We start from the raw sequence: 16954 nt of genomic DNA on the forward strand, positions 1-16954 counted from the left end.
GATCAGCAGAGAGACGAGCCAAGTTGGTACTAGCTGGGGTAGCAATGCTGCTCACTGTGTGAGTCAGCTGTCAGGGTAGGCAGGAGAAATGAGGTGAAGAAGGATGAGGGGCCTGCTCCTCTGTTGGTTTAAGGGATTTTGGGGGGGGTAGGAACGGAGTGAGGTAGTTATTTCATTAGTTGTTCATAGGCTGTGTCTTTTCCTCTACTACATAATCTCTCAAACCAGGTTTTATGCTGCTTTTGAAATACAGTATAAAGACATTTGTATGGAACAAAAATGTTGAAACAAAAATGTTTGTCATATGACTTAAATGAAAATATCAGTACTTTTCTGAATTTATTGAAAAACAATACAATATATAAAGAGAAGGGAGCTGCAAAATAGTTTTACACATTTGATCACAGTAAGGATCATTTGATCACGGTAAGAATCCATTTGATCACGGTAAGGATCCATTTGATCACAGTAAGAATCCATTTGATCACAGTAAGAATTGAATTGAATTCAAAGTTTAGTTTTGAACGAATGAACTGGATCAATGGTCTAAAAGCATAGAACATTGGATGGTACCCTGGACTGGAGTCCTAGCTTCCACAAACTGCTCTCTGGTCTATGTAACACTTGTTAATATGGCACATCAGTTGCATACCACTTTAAAGGCTTCAATACACCAGAATAACATGACAGTTAGCAGGAGGAAATCCACACTGCTGACAATTCTTCACTATTATCCCCTAAAGTCCTCACAACAGGGGGTGGATAACTTTGGCTTCAATTAAAAAATAAAATAATGACGTAACAAAAACAAAATTGTGTGTGTGGTGTGTGTGTGTACCTTCCCAGTATCCCTGTGTGTTTGTGTGTTCTCCTAGTCACTGTCGTGGTCAGACCAGCTCAGCTCCATCACGTTCATGTCTAACGCCTCAGCGGTGGCGGCCATATTGATTTTGGTTCCCTGTCGCATGCTGCAAGTCTTAGAAGAGTTCTGATTGGACGTTGTCCACATGCTCATCTGTACTCCCGACCTCACCCCCTGACCTCTGACCCCTAACTCACTCCTGACCTTATGACTTATGACCCCAGCCGTATCCCCCCTGACCACTACCACCCCCAGGTCACCTATCTCCCCCATGTTCATGTCCATGTCACCTACCCCCTCTACCCCCTCAATATCAGCTAAAGATAGCATGTCCCTGAACAAACTGCCCCTACTCAGCTCCCTAAACATGGACTGTAGCCTCCCTCCCTCCATACTCCCCCCCTCCACAGTCTCCCCCTCTACCTCTCCAATCCCACCCTGGAACCCCTTTAGCATTATCTGTAAACGCCCCTCCTCCCCTAGCGCCAGACACCCCCCAACTATCCCTCCCTCAGTCCCCCTCTCCTTCTCTCTCTCTCCCCAGGTTACCTCCAACCCTCCATCCCCAGCTGCCTCCCCAAGACTGCTTGATAAGCCTCTAAGCATGGACTGGAACCCCCCTATCCCCCTGTCCATCCCTCCCTCCATCCCCCTGTCCTTCTCTCCATTGCTGAGGGTTCGGATGAGGCAGGATGTCTTGGCGTTGTTGGACTCCTGAGACTGAGAGTGGAAGAACAACTCCGAACTGATGCCTGATGCTATAGGGGAGAAGAACTGAAAGAGAGAAAGAAAAATGGGGATGGGGGGATGGAGACGGGGGGTTGAGGGGCTTGATACTCTACAACATGACTCTTTCTAATATTTAATCTCAAATAAGGTTGTAAAACAAATAGAACACGTACATGAATGAAGCATTGTGGTCTTTGAAACCCGGCCAAACATGTAGGCTACTCACAGGTGTCACATTGGACCTCTCCATCAGTCTCTCCTCCCACAGTTTCAGTCTTTGCTCTCTCTCCTCCAGCTCCTTCTCTTTAGTGCCCAGGTCTCTCTCCAGCCTCCGCAACCTCTCCAACGTAGCATCTATCTCACACCTACAGAGAGGAGAGCTACTGTTATATTATGCCCATTGTCCATTCCCTTACGTTGTCTAGAGCTCTCAATTCAAGTCAATTCAAAGGGCTTTATTGGCATGGGAAACATACAGTTGAAATCGGAAGTTTACATACACTTAGGTTGGAATCATTAAAACTCGTTTTTCAACCACTCCACAAATTTCTTGTTAAACTATAGTTTTGGCAAGTTGGTTAGGACATCTACTTTGTGCATGAAACAACTCATTTTTCTAACAATTGTTTACAGACGGACTATTTCACATAAAATTCACTGTATCACAATTCCAGTGGGTCAGACATACACTAAGTTGACTGTGCCTTTAAACAGCTTGGAACGTTCCAGAAAATTATGTCATGGCTTTAGAAGCTTCTGATAGGCTAATTGACATCATTTGAGTCAATTGGAGGTATACCTGTGGATGTATTTCAAGGCCCTACCTTCAAACTCAGTGCCTCTTTGCTTGACAAGACGTCAGAAAGAAAATTGTAGACCTCCACAAGTCTGGTTCATCCTTGGGAGCAATTTCCAAAAGCCTGAAGGTACCACGTTCATCTGTACAAACAATAGTACGCAAGTATAAACACCATGGGACCATGCAGCCGTCATACCGCTCAGGAAGGAGACGCGTTCTGTCTCCTAGAGATGAACGTACTTTGGTGCGAAGTGAAATATCCTGCTCAAAAAAATAAAGGGAACACTTAAACAACACATCCTAGATCTGAATGAAAGAAATAATCTTATTAAATACTTTTTTCTTTACATAGTTGAATATGCTGACAACAAAATCACACAAAAATAATCAATGGAAATCCAATTTTTCAACCCATGGAGGTCTGGATTTGGAGTCACACTCAAAATTAAAGTGGAAAACCACACTACAGGCTGATCCAACTTTGATGTAATGTCCTTAAAACAAGTCAAAATGAGGCTCAGTAGTGTGTGTGTCCTCCACGTGCCTGTATGACCTCCCTACAATGCCTGGGCATGCTCCTGATGAGGTGGCGGATGGTCTCCTGAGGGATCTCCTCCCAGACCTGGACTAAAGCATCCGCCAACTCCTGGACAGTCTGTGGTGCAACGTGTCGTTGGTGGATGGAGCGAGACATGATGTCCCAGATGTGCTCAATTGGATTCAGGTCTGGGGAACGGGCGGGCCAGTCCATAGCATCAATGCCTTCCTCTTGCAGGAACTGCTGACACACTCCAGCCACAGGAGGTCTAGCATTGTCTTGCATTAGGAGGAACCCAGGGCCAACCGCACCAGCATATGGTCTCACAAGGGGTCTGAGGATCTCATCTCAGTACCTAATGGCAGTCAGGCTACCTCTGGCGAGCACATGGAGGGCTGTGCGGCCCCCCAAAGAAATGCCACCCTACACCATGACTGACCCACCGCCAAACCGGTCAAGCTGGAGGATGTTGCAGGCAGCAGAACGTTCTCCACGGCGTCTCCAGACTCTGTCACGTCTGTCACGTGCTCAGTGTGAACCTGCTTTCATCTGTGAAGAGCACAGGGCGCCAGTGGCGAATTTGCCAATCTTGGTGTTCTCTGGCAAATGCCAAACATCCTGCACGGTGTTGGGCTGTAAGCACAACCCCCACCTGTGGACGTCGGGCCCTCATACCACCCTCATGGAGTCTGTTTCTGACCGTTTGAGCAGACACATGCACATTTGTGGCCTGCTGGAGGTCATTTTGCAGGGCTCTGGCAGTGCTTCTCCTGCTCCTCCTAGCACAAAGGCGGAGGTAGCGATCCTGCTGCTGGGTTGTTGCCCTCCTACGGCCTCCTCCATGTCTCCTGATGTACTGGCCTGTCTCCTGGTAGCGCCTCCATGCTCTGGACACTACGCTGATAGACACAGCAAACCTTCTTGCCACAGCTCGCATTGATGTGCCATCCTGGATGAGCTGCACTACCTGAGCCACTTGTGTGGGTTGTAGACTCCGTCTCATGCTACCACTAGAGTGAAAGCACCGCCAGCATTCAAAAGTGACCAAAACATCAGCCAGGAAGCATAGGAACTGAGAAGTGGTCTGTGGTCCCCACCTGCAGAACCACTCCTTTATTGGGGGTGTCTTGCTAATTGCCTATAATTTCCACCTGTTGTCTATTCCATTTGCACAACAGCATGTGAAATTTATTGTCAATCAGTGTTGCTTCCTAAGTGGACAGTTTGATTTCACAGAAGTGTGATTGACTTGGAGTTACATTGTGTTGTTTAACCTGTTGGGGCTAGGGGGCAGTATTTTCACGGCTGGATAAAAAAACATACCCGATTTAATCTGGTTACTAATCCTACCCAGTAACTAGAATATGCATATACTTATTATATATGGATAGAAAACACCCTAAAGTTTCTAAAACTGTTTGAATGGTGTCTGTGAGTATAACAGAACTCATTTGGCAGGCAAAACCCTGAGACATTTTCTGACAGGAAGTGGATACCTGATGTGTTGAATTACCTTTAAGCCTATGCCATTGAAACACACAGGGGTTGATTAATGTTTTGGCACTTCCTATTGCTTCCACTAGATGTCACCAGCCTTTACAAAGTGTTTTGAGTCTTTTACTGTGAGATCTGACCGAACAAGAGCTTTGGAACGGTGATGGCCGATTAGACTCAGGCGCGCGAGTTCATGTTGGGTACCCTCGTTCCAATACGTTATAAAAGAGAATGCATTCGTCCACCTTGAATATTATTCATGTTCTGGTTAAAAAAGGCACTAATGATTTATGCTATACAACGTTTGACATGTTTGAACGAACGTAAATATATTTTTTCCCCTCGTTCATGACGAGAAGTCCGGCTGGCTTAGATCATGTGCTAAGAACACGGAGCTTTTTGGACATAAATTATGAGCTTTTTTGAACAAAACTACATTCGTTATGGACCTGGGATTCCTGGAAGTGAAATCTGATGAAGAGAATCAAAGGTAATGGATTATTTACATAGTATTTTCGATTTTAGATCTCTCCAACATGGCCGTTTGTCTGTATAGCAAAGCATATTTTTCTGGGCGCAGTGCTCAGATTATTGCAAAGTGTGATTTCCCAGTAAGGTTATTTTTAAATCTGGCAAGTTGATTGCGTTCAAGAGATGTAAATCTATAATTCTTTAAATGACAATATAATATTTTACCAATGTTTTCTCATTTTAATTATTTAATTTGTGGTGCTGACTTGACTGCCGGTTATTGGAGGGAAACGATTTCCTGAACATCAACGCCATAGTAAACCGCTGTTTTTGGATATAAATATGAACTTGATAGAACTAAAAATGCATTTATTGTCTAACATAATGTCCTAGGAGTGTCATCTGATGGAGATTGTTAAAGGTTAGTGCATCATTTTAGCTGGTTTTATGGTTTTGGTGACGCCTGTCTTTGAATTGACAAAACATTACACACAGCTATTGTCAATGTACTCTCCTAACATAATCTAACTTTATGCTTTCGCCGTAAAACCTTTTTGAAATCGGACAACGTGGTTAGATTAAGGAGATGTTTATCTTTCAAAGGGTGTAAGATAGTTGTATGTTTGAAAATTTTTAATTTTGACATTTATTTGGTTTAAAATTTGCCGCTCTTGAAATACACCTGCTGTTGATAGGATGCACCACGGGTGGCACGCTAGCGTCCCACATAGCCCCAAGAGGTTTTAAGTGTTCCCTTTATTTTTTTGAGCAGTGTATAATCCCAGAACAACAGCAAATTACCTTGTGAAGATGCTGGAGGAAACAGGTACAAAGGTGTCCATATCCACAGTAAAACAAGTCCTATATCGACATATAACAAGTCTTATATAGATCGCTCAGCAAGGAAGATGCCACTGCTCAAAAAATACCATAAAAAAGCCAGACTACGGTTTGCAACTGCACATGGGGACAAAGATCCTACTTTTTGAAGAAATGTCCTCTGGTCTGATGAAACAAAAATAGAACTGTTCGGCCATAATGATCATCGTTATGTTTGGAGGAAAAAGGAGGAGGCTTGCAAGCCGAAAAACACCATCCCAATCGTGACGCACGGTGGTGGCAGCATCATGTTGTGGGGGTGATTTGCTGCAGGAGGGACTGGTGCACTTCACAAAATAGATGGCATCTTGAGGGAGAACAATTAAGTGGATATATTGAAGCAACATCTCAAGACATCAGTCAGGAAGTTAAAGCTTGGTCGCAAATGGGTCTTCCAAATGGACAATGACCCCAAGCAAGGCAAAATGGCTTAAGGACAACAAAGTCAAGGTATTGGAGTGGCCATCACAAGGCCCTGACCTCAATCCTATAGAAAATGTGTGGGCAGAACTGAAAAAGCACGTGCGAGCAAGGAGGCCTACAAACCTGACTCAGTTACACCAGCTCTGTCAGGAAAAATGGCCAAAATTCACCCAACTTATTGTGGGAAGCTTGTGGAAGGCTACCCGAAATGTTTGACCCAAGTTAAACAATTTAAAGGCAATGCTACCAAATACTAATTGAGTGTATGTAAACTTCTGACCCACTGGGAATGTGATGGAAGAAATAAAAGCTGAAATAAATCATTCTCTCTACTATTATTCTGATATTTCACATTCTTAAAATAAAGTGGTGATTTTTACTAGGATTAAATGTCATGAATTGTGATAAACTGAGTTTAAATGTATTTGGCTAAGGTGTATGTAAGCTTCCGACTTCAACCGTATATATACAGTGTTGTAACGATGTGCAAATGGTTAGGGTACAAAAGGAAAAATAAATAAACATAAATATGGATTGTATTTACAATGGTGTTTGTTCTGCACTGGTTGCCCTTTTCTTGTGGCAACAGGTCACAAATCTTGCTGATATGATGGCACACTGTGGTATTTCACCCAGCGGATATGGGAGTTTATCAAAATTGGGATTGTTTTTGAATTCTTTGAGGGTCTGTGTAATCTGAGGGAAATATGTACCTCTAATATGGTCATACATTGGGCAGAAGGTTAGGAAGTGCAGCTCAGTTTCCACCTCATTTTGTGGGCAGTATGCACATATCTTGTCTTCTCTTGAGAGCCAGGTCTGCCTACGGCTGCCTTTTTCAATAGCAAGGCTACGCTCACTGAGTCTGTACATAGTCAAAGCTTTCCTTAAATTTGGGTCAGTCACAGTGATCAGGTATGCTGCCACTGTGTACTCTCTGTTTAGGGCCAAATAGCATTCTAGTTTGCTCAGTTTTTTTGTGAATTCTTTCCAATGTGTCAAGTAATTATGTTTTTGTTTTCTCATGATTTGGTTGGGTCTAATTATGTTTCTGTCCTGGAGCTCTGTGGGGTCTGTTTGTGAACAGAGTTCCAGGAACAGATTGCTTAGGGGACTCTTCTCCGGTAGGTGATGGCTTTGTTATGGAAGGTTTGGGAATCGCTTCCTTTTAGGTGGTTGTAGAATTTAACAGCTCTTAGTGGGTATCGGCCTAATTCTGCTCTGAATGCATTATTTGGTGTTCTACGTTGTACACAGAGCATATTTTTGAAGAATTCTGCATGCAGAGTCTCAATTTGGTGTTTGTCACATTTTGTAAATTCATGGTTGGTGAGCGGACCACAAACCTCACAACCATAAAGGGAAATGGGTTCTATATCTGATTCAAGTACCTAATCGGTATGTGGAATTTGATGCTCCTTTTGATGGCATAGAATGCCCTTCTTGTCGTGTCTCTCAGATCATTCACAGCTTTGTGGAAGTTACCTGTGGTGCTGATGTTTAAGCCAAGGTATGTATAATTGTTTGTGTGCTCTAGGGCAACGGTATCTAGAAGGAATTTGTATTTGTGGCGACTGGACCTTTTTTGGAACACCATTATTTTGGTCTTACTGAGATTTACTGTCAGGGCCCGGGTCTTGCAGAATCTGTGCAGAAGATCTAGGTGCTGCTGTAGACCCTCCTTGGTAGGTGACAGAAGCATGAGATCATCAGCAAACAGTAGACATTTGACTTCAGATTCTAGTAGGGTGAGGCCGGGTTCTGCAGACTGTTCTAGTGCCCTCGCCAATTTGTTGATATAGATGTTGAAGAGGGTGGGACTTTATCCCTTTTTCACCCCAAGGCCCCGTGGAAAGAACTGTGTGTGTTTTTTGCCAATTTTAACCGCAGACTTGTTGTTTGTGTACATGAATTTTATAATGTTGTATGTTTTTCCACCAACACCACTTTCCATCAATTTGTATAGCAGACCCTCATGCCAAATTGAGTCAAAGGCTTTTTTTAAATCAACAAAACATGAGAAGACTTTGCCTTTGTTTTGGTTTGTTTGTCAATTAGGGTGTGCAGGGTGAGTATGTGGTCTGTTGTACGATAATTTGGTAAAAAGCCAATTTGACATTTGCGCAGTACATTGTTTTCACTGAGGAAATGTACAAGTCTGCTGTTAATGATAACACAGAGGATTTTCCCAAGGTTGATGTTGACGCATATCCCACGGTAGTTATTGGGGTCAAATGTGTCTCCACTTTTGTGGATTGGGGTGATCAGTTCTTGGTTCCAAGTATTGGGGAAGATGCCAGAGCTGAGGATGGTTTTTATTTTGTCCTGTAGTTCATTCAAGGTAATTAGAGAATCCAGTGTGTTCTGTTAGTCTTTACTAGTTGATTCTAAGATTTGTATTTGATCATGTATATGTTTTTGCTGTTTGTCTTCGGTATAGAGACAAAAAGATTGGAGAAGTGGCTTACCCATACATCTCCATTTTGTATAGATAACTCTACGTGTTGTTGTTTGTTTAGTGTGTTCCAATTTTCCCAGAAGTGGTTAGATTCTATGGATTCTTCAATTACATTGAGCTGATTTCTGACGTGCTGTTCCTTCTTTTTCCCGTATTGTATTTCTGTATTGTTTTAGTGATTCACCATACTGAAGGCACAGACTCAGGTTTTCTGGGTCTCTATGTTTTTGGTTGGACAGGTTTCTCAATTTCCTTCTCGGGTTTTTGCATTCTTCATCAAACCATTTGTCATTGTTGTTACTTTTCTTCAGGTTTCCTGTTTGAATTTTTTTGAATTGATAGGGAAGCTGAGAGGTCAGATATATACTGTTCAGATTTTCTACTTCCACGTTTACACCTTCACTATTACAGTGGAATGTTTTGTCCAGGAAGTTGTCTAAAAGTGATTGAATTTGTTGTTGCCTAATTGTTTTTTGGTAGGTTTCCACACTGCATTCTTTCCATCTATAGCATTTGTTTATATTACTCAGTTCCTTTGGCTTTGATGCCTCATGGTTGAGTATTGTTCTGTTCAAGTAGACTGTGATTTTGCTGGGATCTGATAGGGGTGTCAGTGGGCTGACTGTGAGCGCTCAGGGACTCTGGGTTGAGGTCAGTGATAAAGTAGTCTACAGTACTACTGCCAAGAGATGAGCTATAGGTGTACCTACCATAGGAGTCCCCTTTAAGCCTACCTTTGACTATGTACATACCTAGCGTGCGACAGAGCTGCAGGAGTTGTGACCCGTTTTTGTTGGTTATGTTGTGCCTAGAGGGGCATGTGGGAGAGGGAATGCTGTCACCTCCAGGCAGGTGTTTGTCCAAGCAGGTGTGCTGAGGGTGTCAGGTTCTTGTCTGGTTCTGGCATTAGGTCACTATCTATCTAGTGCTGACAGTTTATTCCACTATGGGGCACTGTTTAGTCTGTGATATGAAATGATATAATGGAACACAGACACACAACACCTAAATATACAGACATCTGACACATGGACATATCTCCCTCGCCCTCTCCCTAAACTCTTCAAACTTCTCCCTCTCTTCAAACTTCTCCCTCTCTTCAAACTTCTCCCTCTCTTCAAACTTCTCCCTCTCTTCAAACTTCTCCCTCTCTTCAAACTTCTCCCTCTCTTCAAACTTCTCCCTCTCTTCAAACTTCTCCCTTTCTTCAAACTTCTCCCTCTCTCCGAACCCCAATCACACTGCTCATCTCCTATTCCTACTTCTCTCCGCCTCTTAAAGCCCTCCTCACAACGTTTCCCCTCTGTAAACCTTCCTCCAATGACAACCCCTACTATCTCTCCCTCCCACTGTCTCCAACTCTTCTCCCTCTCTTCCTCTCTCCCTCCCTCCCCCTGTCTCTCCCCAACTCTCTCCCTCCCCTCTCCCTCCCCCCACTTTCCTCCTACCACTCTCTCTCTCCCTCCCTCTCTCTCACAATCTCTCTCTCCTTCCCCCCCTCTCTCTTCCCCACTCTCTCCCTCCCTTCCCATTTGTCTCCCTCCCTCTCCCCCCACTCTCTCCCTCTCTGTAACCCCACTCTCTCTCATCTCTCCCACCATCTCTCCCTCCCACTCTCTCCCTCCTCCTCTTTCCCCCTCTCTCTCCCCACTCTCCCTCTCACCTCCACTCTCTTCCCCACTCTCTCCCTCCCTTCCCATTTGTCTCCTCCACTCTCTCCCTCCCCCTACCCCCACTCCCTACCTCGCCCTCTCACTCTCTCTTCCCCCTCTCTCTTCCCCACTCCCTCCCTTCCCACTGTTCAGTCGTATGGTCAGGTGCCACAAAAAAGGACTTAGGAAAATTGCAATGGCTCAGAACAGGGCAGCACGGCTGGCCCTTGGATGTACACAGAGAGCTAATATGAATTATATGCATGTCAATCTCTCCTGGCTCAAAGTGGAGGAGAGATTGACTTCATCACTACTAATATTTATGAGAGGTATGACATGTTGAATGCACCGAGCTGTCTGTCTATACTATTGGCACACAGCTCAGACACCCATGCATACCCCACAAGACATGCCATAAACGTGTGTAGTTCTGTCCTTGAGCTGTTCTTGTCTAATGATGTTCTGTATTATGTCATTCTGTATTATGTTTCATGTTTTGTGTGGACTCCAGGAAGAGTAGCTGCTGCTTTTTCAACAGCTAATGGGGATCCTAATAAAATACCAAAATACCAAATGCCACAAGAGGTCTCTTCACAGTCCCCAAGTCCATAACAGACTATGGGAGGCGCACAGTACTACATAGAGCCATGACTACATATAACTCTATTCCACATCAGGTAACTGATGTAAGCAGTAAAATTAGATTTAAAAAAAAAACAAACGGATAAAAAAAACACCGGGGACTTTGAAGCAATACAAACATAGGCACAGACACATGCATACACACACGATAACATACGCACTATACACACGCATACACATGGAGTTAGTACTACAGATATGTGATAGTGGTGGAGTAGGGGCCTAAGGGCACAAAGTGTGTTGTGAAATCTGTGAATGTATTGTAATGTTATAATTTTTTTATAAAATACCTCCCTTCCCATTTGTCTCCCCCACTCTGTCCCTTCCCCCGCTCTCTACCTCCCCCTCTCTCTCCCTCGCTCTCACCCTCCTCTCTCTCTCCCTCGCTCTCCCCCACCCTCGCTCTCCACCACCCTCTACCTCCCCCTCTCTCTCCCACACTCTCTCTCTCCCCCTCTCTCCTCCCAACTCTCTCCCCAACTCACACCCTCCCCCTTTCCCTCCCCCACTATCTCCCTCCTCCCCCCAACTCTCTCCTGCACTCTCTCTCCCCCTTAATCTCTCCCTCCACTTCTCTCTCCCCAACTCTCTCCCCCCACTCTCTCCCTCCTCCACCCTCTCCCTCCCCCTCTCTCACCCAGATCTTTCCACTCATTCTCTATTCTTCTCTCATAATTGATGATCTTGCCACACTCATGTCAAACACGAACAGAATCTGTCACCCTCTTCCCCCTCCTCCTTTCTCTCCTCCCTCTTGTCTCTATTCTCTCTTCATCAGTGTTTTATTTTTCACCCTCTACATTTGGTGTCCTCTCTAAATAGTGCCCCCTTCCATCTTTTCCCATACTTGACTTCTAGATGCCCCCTATATGCTTCTTATGTGAACTCTTTCTTCTTCCTGTCGCTCCCCCCCCCCCGACAGGCTAAGTAGAGGAATCTCCTACATGGATAGTTTCCAGAGTCTTATTATAGACTAAAGCCAACGAGCCAGCAGGGTCATGCATTCAGCTTCTCTCCTGAGACACACACACACACACACACACACACACACACACTGGGGCCTCTTGTTAGGTTGTGAGTGTATACAGTGAGCCCTGCTCTCTGTCCTGTGTCTGGCTTCAAAAAATGATTATTTTTTTCACCTTTATTTAACCAGGTAGGCCAGTTAAGAACAAATTCTCATTTACAACTGCGACCTGGCCAAGATAAAGCAAAGCAGTGTGACACAAACAACAGCACAGAGTTACACATGGAATAAACAAGCGTACAGTCAATGACACAATAGAAAAAAGGAAAGTCTATATACAGTGTGTGCAAATGGCGTGAGGAGGTAAGGCAATAAATAGGCCATAGTAGCAAAGTAATTACAATTTAATAGATTAACACTGGAGTGATAGATGAGCAGATGAGGATGTGCAAGTAGTGAAACTGGTGTGCAAAAGAGCTGAAAAGTAAATAAAAACAATATGGGGATGAGGTAGGTAGATTGGCTATTTACAGATGGACTATGTACAGCTGCAGCGATCGGTTAGCTGCTCAGATAGCTGATGTTTAAAGTTAGTGAGGGAAATGTAAGTCTCCAGCTTCAGCGATTTTTGCAATTCGTTCCAGTCACTGGCAGCAGAGAACTGGAAGGAAAGGTGGCCAAAGGAGGTGTTGGCTTTGGGGATGACCAGTGAGATATACCTGCTGGAGCGCGTGCTACGGATGGGTGTTGTTATCGTGACCAGTGAGCTGATATAAGGCGGAGCTTTACCTAGCATAGACTTATGGAGCCAGTGGGTCTGGCGACGAATATGTAGCGAGAGCCAGCCGACTAGAGCATACAGGTCGCAGTGGTGGGTGGTATAAGGGGCTTTGGTACTGTGATAGACTGCATCCAGTTTGCTGAGTAGAGTATTGGAAGACATTTTGTAGATGACATCGCCGAAGTCGAGGATCAGTAGGATAGTCAGTTTTACTAGGGTAAGTTTGGCGGCGTGAGTGAAGGAGGCTTTTTGCAAAATAGAAAGCCGATTCTAGATTTGATTTTGGATTGGAGATGTTTGATATCTTTTTAGTGACAGGGGGCAGTATTCGGAAATTCGGATGAATGACATGCCCAAGGTAAACTGCCTGTTACTCAGGCCCAGAAGCTAGGATATGCATATACTTGGTAGCATTGGATAGATAGCACTCTGAGGTTCCTAAAACTGTTAAAATAATGTCTGTGAGTATAACAGAACTGATATGGCAGGTGAAAACCCGAGGAAAATCATCCAGGAAGTGGGATATTTTTGATGCGAGTGGTTTACCATTTAATGCCTATTGACTATGTAATTGGTTAGGGCCCAGATTGCAGTTCCTATGGCTTCCACTAGATGTCAACAGTCTTTAGACATGGTTTCAGGATTGTTTTCTGAAAAATGACGAAGAAAAATACCTTTTGGTTAGGGGACTGGGGAAGCATGCAGTACTGGTTTGCGCACTTGACTGTGTGCTCACCCTTCGTCCTTTTTCCTTTCTATTGAATACGCTATTGTCCGGTTGAAATATTAGCGATTATTTAGATAATTGACACCCTGAGGATTAGTGATAAACATTGTTTGACATGTTTCGACAAACTTTACCGGTACTATTAGGATGTATTCGTCTGCATGTTTTGACCACCTTTGAGCCAGTGGATTACTGAACAAAACGCGCCAACAAAACAGAGTTTTTGGGATATAAAGAAGGACTTTATCGAACAAAACAACCATTTATTGTGTTCCTGGGACCCTTGTGATTGCAACCAGATGAAGATCTTCAAAGGTAAGTGATTTATTTTATTGCTATTTCTGACTTTCATGACTCCTCTGCTTGGTTGGAAAATGTTTGAATGCTTTTGTGTGCGGGGCGCTTTCCTCAGATAATCACATGTTATGCTTTCGCCATAAAGCCTTTTTGAAATCTGACAAAGTGGCTGGCTTAACTTCTTATGGGCAGGTGGGATGGTAGCGTCCCACCTGGCCAACATCTGGTGAAATTGCAGAGCGCGAAATTCAAAAATACCAAATTCAAATATTTAACATTCTTGAAAATATATGTGTTATACATCAAAATAAAGCTTAACTCCTTGTTAATCCAGCCTCTGTGTCAGATTTCAAAAAGGCTGTTGACATCTAGTGGGAGCCATAGGAACTGCAACCAGGTTCTTAATAATCAAATCAAACCAAATGTATTTATGTAGCCCTTCTTACATCAGCTGATATTTCAAAGTGCTATACAGAAACCCAGCCTAAAAGCCCAAACAGCAAGCAATGCAGGTGTAGAGGCATGGTGGCTAGGAAAAACTCCAGAGAAAGGCCAAAACCTAGGAAGAAACCTAGAGAAGAACCAGGCTATGAGGGGTGGCCAGTCCTCTTCTGGCTGTGCCGGGTGGAGATTCAAACAACGTTCCTAATCCAACCTCAGGTACCCTAAAACGTAGTAATAATAAATAATAATTATTTATTTAAATAATAAATAATAATAAGGGTATCCCATAGAAAACAAATGGAAAATCCTATGACCTCAAACATTTTTTCCCCTGGATGGTTTGTCCTCGGGGTTTCGAATGCCATATCAGTTCTGTTATACTCACAAACATTATCTACCAATTATATGCATATCCTAGCTTCTGGGCCTGAGTAACAAGCAGTTTACTTTGGGCACGCTTTTCATCCGGAGGTGAAAATACTGCCCCCTACCCAAGAGAGGTTAACAAGAAGTTCATCTTTTAACCGATGTATAACACTTGTATTTTCATGAATGTTTATTATTACTATTTCTGTCATTTGAATTTGGCGCTCTGTAATTTCACCGGATGTTGTCGAGGTGGGTCGCTAGCGGCACGCCAGCGCCAAACAAGATATGAGTCTGGAAGGAGAGTTTACAGTCTAGCCAGACACCTAGGTATTTGTAGTTGTCCACGTATTTTAGGTCAGAACCGTCCAGAGTAGTGATGCTAGTCGGGCGGGCGGGTGCGGGCAGCAAACGGTTGAAAAGCATGCATTTGGTTTTACTAGCATTTAAGAGCAGTTGGAGGCCACGGAAGGAGTGTTGTATGGCATTGAAGCTCGTTTGGAGGTTAGTTAACCCAGTGTCCAAAGAAGAGCCAGATGTATACAGAATGGTGTCGTCTGCGTAGAGGTGGATCAGGGAATCACCCGCAGCAAGAGCGACACCGTTGATATATAGAGAGAAAAGAGTCGGCCCGAGAATTGAACCCTGTGGTACTAATCGAGACTGCCAGAGGTCTGGACAACAGGCCCTCCGATTTGACACAATGAAATCTGTCTGCGAAGTATACTGCTCAAAAAAATAAAGGGAACACTTAAACAACACATCCTAGATCTGAATGAAAGAAATAATCTTATTAAATACTTTTTTCTTTACATAGTTGAATATGCTGACAACAAAATCACACAAAAATAATCAATGGAAATCCATTTTATCAACCCATGGAGGTCTGGATTTGGAGTCACACTCAAGATTAAAGTGGAAAACCACACTACAGGCTAATCCAACTTTGATGTAATGTCCTTAAAACAAGTCAAAATGAGGCTCAGTAGTGTGTGTGGCCTCCACGTGCCTGTATGACCTCCCTACAACGCCTGGGCATGCTCCTGATGAGGTGGCGGATGGTCTCCTGAGGGATCTCCTCCCAGACCTGGACTAAAGCATCCGCCAACTCCTGGACAGTCTGTGGTGCAACGTGGTGTTGGTGGATGGAGCGAGACATGATGTCCCAGATGTGCTCAATTGGATTCAGGTCTGGGGAATGGGCGGGCCAGTCCATAGCATCAATTCCTTCCTCTTGCAGGAACTGCTGACACACTCCAGCCACATGAGGTCTAGCATTGTCTTGCATTAGGAGGAACCCAGGGCCAACCGCACCAGCATATGGTCTCACAAGGGGTCTGAGGATCTCATCTCGGTACCTAATGGCAGTCAGGCTACCTCTGGCGAGCACATGGAGGGCTGTGCAGCCCCCCAAAGAAATGCCACCCCACACCATGACTGACCCACCGCCAAACCGGTCATGCTGGAGGATGTTGCAGGCAGCAGAACGTTCTCCACGGCATCTCCAGACTCTGTCACGTCTGTCACGTGCTCAGTGTGAACCTGCTTTCATCTGTGAAGAGCACAGGGCGCCAGTGGCGAATTTGCCAATCTTGGTGTTCTCTGGCAAATGCCAAACGTCCTGCACGGTGTTGGGCTGTAAGCACAACCCCCACCTGTGGACGTCGGGCCCTCATACCACCCTCATGGAGTCTGTTTCTGACCGTTTGAGCAGACACATGCACATTTGTGGCCTGCTGGAAGTCATTTTGCAAGGCTCTGGCAGTGCTTCTCCTGCTCCTCCTTGCACAAAGGCGGAGGTAGCGGTCCTGCTGCTGGGTTGTTGCCCTCCTACGGCCTCCTCCACGTCTCCTGATGTACTGGCCTGTCTCCTGGTAGCACCTCCAAGCTCTGGACACTAAGCTGACAGACACAGCAAACCTTCTTGCCACAGCTCGCATTGATGTGCCATCCTGGATGAGCTGCACTACCTGAGCCACTTGTGTGGGTTGTAGACTCTGTCTCATGCTACCACTAGAGTGAAAGCACCGCCAGCATTCAAAAGTGACCAAAACATCAGCCAGGAAGCATAGGAACTGAGAAGTGGTCTGTGGTCCCCACCTGCTGAACCACTCCTTTATTGAGGGTGTCTTGCTAATTGCCTATAATTTCCACCTGTTGTCTATTCCATTTGCACAACAGCATGTGAAATTTATTGTCAATCAGTGTTGCTTCCTAAGTGGACAGTTTGATTGCACAGAAGTGTGATTGACTTGGAGTTACATTGTGTTGTTTAAGTGTTCCCTTTATTTTTTTGAGCAGTGTAGTTGGTGAACCAGGCGAGGCAGTCATTTGAGAAACCAAGGCAATTGAGTCTGCCGATAAGAATATGGTGATTGACAGAGTTGAAAGCCTTGGCCAGGTCGATGAAGACGGCTGGACAGTA

The 16954-nt window shown here is 44.5% G+C and overlaps 1 protein-coding gene across 2 annotated transcripts in view; it reads right to left on the minus strand.

Annotated features, from left to right (window-relative positions):
* Positions 1–309: 309 nt before the first annotated feature.
* The window catches only part of map3k20 (mitogen-activated protein kinase kinase kinase 20), a 38807-nt gene continuing 22162 nt past the window's right edge, over positions 310–16954 (minus strand). For both annotated transcript variants that reach the window (XM_045694305.1, XM_045694306.1), the window contains exons 10-11: positions 1818–1956; positions 310–1636 (exon numbers count right to left, since the gene is read on the minus strand). In XM_045694305.1, the coding sequence (XP_045550261.1) occupies positions 872–1636; positions 1818–1956 (904 nt within the window). In that variant the 3' untranslated portion in view covers positions 310–871. The remainder of the gene's footprint in view (positions 1637–1817; positions 1957–16954) is intronic.

This window comes from Salmo salar, chromosome ssa14 (assembly GCF_905237065.1).
Source record: "Salmo salar chromosome ssa14, Ssal_v3.1, whole genome shotgun sequence".
In the NCBI taxonomy this organism is placed as follows: Eukaryota; Metazoa; Chordata; class Actinopteri; order Salmoniformes; family Salmonidae; genus Salmo; species Salmo salar.